Consider the following 6019-nt stretch of genomic DNA (forward strand, 5'->3'; position numbering starts at 1 on the left):
GTGGTAAAATATTGAGGTTTTGAAGGTGTGAATTTTATTTAGTATTTTAGGAACACATGGTTTCTACACTGCAAATTACTCATAAGAGTCTAAGCAAGAGCTCCATCCATCCAAATGTAAAATAGCTTAGTACCTCTGTGATAATAAGAGCAGGTCATTCAGCCAACTCACTCTGCTGCCTTAAATCTTTGACACACTCCCAGAGTCTTGCAAGATAAAAACACAATTCTATAGTAATTATTTTGACATCAGATTTTGTTGTTTTCTTCACAAAAATGGTGCGGAAAATGAAATTTTAAGATTAAGTTATACTTAAATTCAACAGTGGCAACAGTGGTCTTTACCATTGACTCAAGATTCAAGATTCAAGAAAACTTTATTTCTTGCAGGATCCAGAACCAGTTTTGAGGCTATTATCATGCATATCATCACCATTATTATTATACTATAATTAAAAGTTGATATCAGCATAATTGTTATCAACAATTCTGTCTCTACCTCACCTCCCTCTTGTCCTTTCTCCCCCCTATCTGTCCCTCATTTTTCCTTTCACCCCAACCTGTCAAGGCAGATGGCTGCACATCTTTGAGTCTGGTTCTATCAGAGAATTCTTCTTCTGTTAAACGAGAGTTTTTTCTCTCCACTGATGCCTAGTGTGAATTGTTGCGTTTCTCTGCTCTCCATGATGTTGTCTATGCACTGTGCCTTGAGATAATCTATGGTATGATTTGGAACTATACAAATAAAATTGAATTGAATTGAATTGATGTTCAAAAGAAGTTTTTAGACCCAAAGTTCAGAGACATCACCTGCAACAAGTCCTATTGTGTACTAGCTGTCAATCATACTGATATCCAATCATACATTCTATAGTCCATTTTCCTGTAAATGGGACCATTATTTACAAAATTGAAATATGTACTAGCGATTGAGATCATTAATACCTCAGGAAAACATTTATGTTATAAATCAAGTGAGAAGAGTATTATTTCCCCATAGACTTCCATTCAAACAGCGTTCTCTTTGCAACCACTGGAGTCTCCCCCTTGGGGCTACTTGGGGTACTTATGTACTAATTTTCACTTTTCGAACCAGAAGATTGTGTTATTTTATTCATGTACTTTATAGAAGTGATTTTATCAGTAATGTTCCATACTACAGAGTCATGGTTCTCAAACGTTTAGCTGAGAAAATATTGAGCTCTTGAAGCAACACCATTATCACCAACGTTAAAATTAGAATTAGATTAAGACCAAATTAGATTAAGATGGAGCAAGTGATAAGGTGACTCTAATACTCATCATTATTATATATTTTTTTATTTGTTTGCGTTCTATGCACTCAATATTCCTTAACTCCGCTCACATACCCCAGTATTTCTGGACTGCTTTGTCATGTATGACTTTGCAAAATTGAATTTTTCAACAGAGAAATCAGATGCAGAGGACCATATAAGTGTATGTTATTAGTACTCAAATCCTTTATTGATTGTTGTTAATGTCCTGTTTAATAGTGTTCTAGCTGTCCACAAAGAAGATATCATCATCCTGTTTTGATTTGAGATTGTTTATAAAGTCTTTGTCAAAGTGCTCCAAGTCAGTTTCACGGATCAAGCCCTTTGGTAGGTATCCTAACAGCTTCGTAATGTGGCTTTTAAGGAGCTTCTGTCTCTCTTCTTCAATCATACGTCTAAGGTCTGCCTCCTTCTCCTCCTCCATCTCCTCCTCTTTGGCCTCCGCCTCCCTTTCAGCCTGACGCTGCCTTCTCCTGTCCTCCACCAGTCTTCCCACTGCGTGTTTATGCTCGAGTTCCTTCATGCGTCTTCTCTGGGCGTTCATCTGCTCAAGCCGATCGTCCTCTGCAAATTTGTCCATCATCATCTTCCTGAAGGCCTCTTCTTCTTGTTTCTGTGCCTTCCTCTCCAACTCTTTGAGAGCTGTCAGTTCCTTGCAGGCCTGCTGAAGCATTAGCCTCTGCCTCATTTTCTTCTCCATTTCTTTAATTTCCCTCTGCCTGTAAGCTTCCTCTTTCTCCTCCAGGTAAATTTCCTCCATGAGTTGCTCCATCTCCTCACGCTGTTGCGTCTCCTCTTCCATCCTCCTACAGAGGGATTGGTAGGCCTGGTCTTTGGCTTCACCCTTCTCTCTGTCCTTAGCCAGTCTGTCCTCCTCCATGACCTTCTTCTGCTCCACAAACTCTAAGATGCGTCGGTTCTCAGCGGCTATCCTCTCTTTCTCGACGAGTTTCCACTCTTCACGCTGCCTCTCGAATTTCTCGATTTCCTGCTGAGTGGCTCTGACCCTCTCCAGTCTCTGCTTCCTCTCCATCTCAAACTCCTCGTAAATCTTCCTCACTATGTCGTCCACCTGTTGCTTCTCTTTGAGAAACTCCTCATATGCCTGCTGTCTCGTGTGATCCTTCTCCACAAACTGCTGTTTCAGCATTTGGAGATACTCGTCCCGCTCCTCCTGGCGTTTCTGCTCTAGTTTCTGCTCCTCCATTTCTTGTCGTTGTTTTTCGTCCAGCATTTTTAGTCCTAACTCTGCCACCTCACACTGCTCTTCACACCTCATGTTTTCCCTCTCAACCATCTGCTCAGCTCTCCCCTTGTTACAATAGGCAGCCAACAGTTTTGACTTCAAATCTCGAAGCTCCAGGGTGTTCTCTCGGATTTGTTGCCTCCTTTTCTCCTTTCCTTGCTTATCAAGCTCAATGCGGGCGATGGCTTTAGCCATCCTCTCATCTTGCTCGCGTTGCTTCTCCCTGTTCCTTCTGTCCTCCTCTGCCTTCAGGAGCGTGCTCACCCTTTCATGCTCCCTCTGCTCAGCCCGTCTCTGGCGAAAATGTCTCCTCTTCTCCCAGGTTTCCTCCTCCTCATCATACTCCAGCAGCAGCCGGTTGCGTTCCAAACGCTTGACCTCCTGCTGCCTCGTCAGGTCCTCACTCTGGGGTTGACTCCAGAAACTGCTCTGCTCATTGTAGTTCCAGTTACGTTTCATCTTGACTGTGATTATCCCTCGTACCTCTTTTGCTCATTTGGGACTCCTGTGAGCCGTTTAAGCCACAACCCACGTTGCTTCTTTGGTGTTTTACGGCGATGTGCTTTAGTAAAGTATCATGACTGCTAAATCCTGATATAGCCTTTAAAAGGACAGATATAGACTGATGGACATCATGAAAGGAAAGTGTCCTGTCACTTTCCTTTCATGCCATGCATCTTTGGAATTTGTGTCAGTGCTGAGTCATCGTCCACACACTGTTCTTCTTCAGTTGTTTTATGGAAGATAGTTACAATGTTAAATGAAGGGAAAGATGGGGAATAGAATGGGGTTTCAATTTTCAATTAAAAAAAACTTTTTTCTCGACTGTGGATTAACGTGATGTTTATTCAAGCGATATTGCCCAGATGTTTGACCATGCCAAGAAAGTTCATCAGCTCACTCACATTTCTGTGCTCATCCATCCGTCTTTCTTGGGTCTGGGCTGATACTGGCATGACAAGGAGATCCCACCGGAGATGTTTTCTACATGGCACAGTGGAGGGGGCGCCATCATGGGTTTTTTTCTTTTCCTTTAATGGAACAATGGAGCTTCAGGTTGTGCCGATTGTAAAGTTAAGCATGCTAAAATAAACGGCATCTTTTTGCCACATTTAGCAAAAAAACATGTATAAAAAACTTGATTTTTTTTATGTTAGTTTTGACCAGATTTACAGCAATATATGTGAATTTTGTGATATTTACTTCTCTTGAAACCCTAACCCTTGTGAAAATATAATTTAAAAGTTTAGATAGTATGCTTTAAGTTTATTTCCCCGCTAGGGTGGTTTTAATTCGTTATTTGATTTTATAAATACAGCCTGACCTCCTTGAGCTTTTATTTTGGTACATCCGGTTACCGGCAGTGTGAATTTGCATATTAGCTAAACATTTAGTCTCAAACGAAACATTTAAATTTTGACATTTAGATTTATATTTAGATTTAACATGTAGATTTTTATATTTAGATTTAAAATGTAGATTTATATTTAGCATTTATATTTAACATTTAGATTTACATTTATATTTATATTTATATTTATATTTATATTTATATTTATATTTATATTTATATTTAACATTTATATTTAACATTTAACATTAAGATTTAGATTTTTTTATTCAGATTAAACATTGGAATTATATTTTCACAAGAGAAGTAAATATCACAAAATTCACACATATTGCTGTACATCTGGTCAAAACTAACATTAAAAAAGTTCACATGTTTTTAAACATGTTTATTTGCTAAATGTGGCAAAAAGTTGCTGTTTATTTTAGCATGCGCAACTTTACAATCGGCGCATCATAGTAATGACTGGGTTTTTCAACGGGAGTCCTTTTTTTGTTTTTGTTTGTTTTTTTAGATGTGGTCTTAAACTTTTGATCAGCTGATGAACAGCCTATTTCAGTTTAATGGTTGTTTGCAATAAATTGCTTACTCAAACCCATTTCTTCTTTTTGCATTTTGAGGCACTACTTAGAACATTTCAACAGTGCAAAATGTAAATTCTAGCAATTTTTCAACTGGAGTGGCCCTCACAATGAATGGTTCGCGTATGTGAGACAACTGTTGTTCCTTCTCTGACCTGCAGGCGTCGCATGCTGCTTCAGAGCAGAGCCACAGTAGCCGTGACGTCGTCAGTCATCTGTGTTGAGGTGATTACGTGTAGCTCACAGACTAGCAGTAGCAGTAGCATCAGTGACAGCAGCTACCTTGTCAAACCAGAAAGTACCACCAACGAGTCACCATAGTAGGAGTTCCTGGAGTGTATTCTGAGTAAAATGGAGGACATCCCCCGGACTGATATTGTTCGAAGTTAATATGGTAAGAAAAAGACTACTCCTGGGAACGAACAAGCTAGCGTCAGCTAATGTTTAGCCGGTGGTGGTGGAACGTTAACTCTCATTGTTGTGGCTACAGGAGTTAGCTAGCCAGTTGTCTGTCAAAACACTGCCCGACAATGCCATAGTACACTAATTAATGGCGTCAGCACTGAAATAGCTGTAGTTTGCGGCTGACGTACAAACACATGAGCCAATGACAGTTATCAGTTGTGATACTCTGCTAATACAACAATAGAATCACACTCAGCGATCAAGAATCCATTTTAATGTCTGTTTCTCTTCTCCACGTCAGTCGTTTCTGATGAGTAGATAACTGTTTGTTCAGCACATGTCCTGTAGCAATTTGTGCAGTTTGTATTACAGTAGCATTATATGTATTGACAGTTTTCGGTTATTCTGTAGTGATCTACTAGTTTGACAAGCTTAGATTTTGTTTATGTCATTTTTTAAAGATAGGAATTTTTGCTGAAGTTGCTCACAGAGTAGGTAGACACTTGTCAGTAACTAAATCACCAGAAATTTGTCGTCATTCAATGTCACATTCACTCTTTACATTAGTCTGACTTTTGGAGATAAGGATGCCCTGATATGACTGATTAGCACTATATCGATATTGGCTGCAATATGAGGATGCTAATATTATGGTAATTTTACAGATAGAGTAAATCACCACTGCATTCCTCACCACTTCTATTCCTCTTTAGAAAGTAATCTATTTAGTGTTCAGATTGTACCATTGTTTACTTTTTTAAAAATTATTTTGATATGTATACATTTAGACTTGGACTTAAAACGTTTTTAGTATAAGTAATTTTAATATACTAACTGTCACAGAAGATACTAAATGATTGGTACACTGTATAATGACGACAAAGGGCATTCTATTCTATTTCAGAGCAGGACACAAGGAAAAAATATTTATGTGCATGTGTGTATATGCGTATGTAAAAAGTTTGGGGCCACCTGTACGATTTTTTTTGTGTGTTTTCCATTAGAAGTCACACTTTTAATGGAAAACTGCTTTTCCTTCACAGATAAGTACATTTCTAAGTGACCCCAAACTTTTGAACGGTAGTGTACATGTATGTATACACATGTTTGTGCATACACATACGTGTCTTTATATGGTTGGA

General features: G+C 38.8%; 1 protein-coding gene across 1 annotated transcript; it reads right to left on the reverse strand.

The window, feature by feature from the left end:
* Positions 1-1517: 1517 nt before the first annotated feature.
* LOC310924967 (meiosis-specific nuclear structural protein 1-like) lies at positions 1518-2999 on the reverse strand (the record flags this gene model as incomplete). The annotated part of the gene is made up of 1 exon (XM_083886833.1): positions 1518-2999. One exon carries the CDS (start codon positions 2997-2999, stop codon positions 1518-1520), a length of 1482 nt encoding a protein of 493 aa, XP_083742959.1.
* Between the last annotated feature and the right edge of the window lie 3020 nt (positions 3000-6019).

This window comes from Microchirus variegatus (genome assembly GCF_963457635.1).
Source record: "Microchirus variegatus genome assembly, chromosome: 3".
Classification (NCBI taxonomy): domain Eukaryota; kingdom Metazoa; phylum Chordata; class Actinopteri; order Pleuronectiformes; family Soleidae; genus Microchirus; species Microchirus variegatus.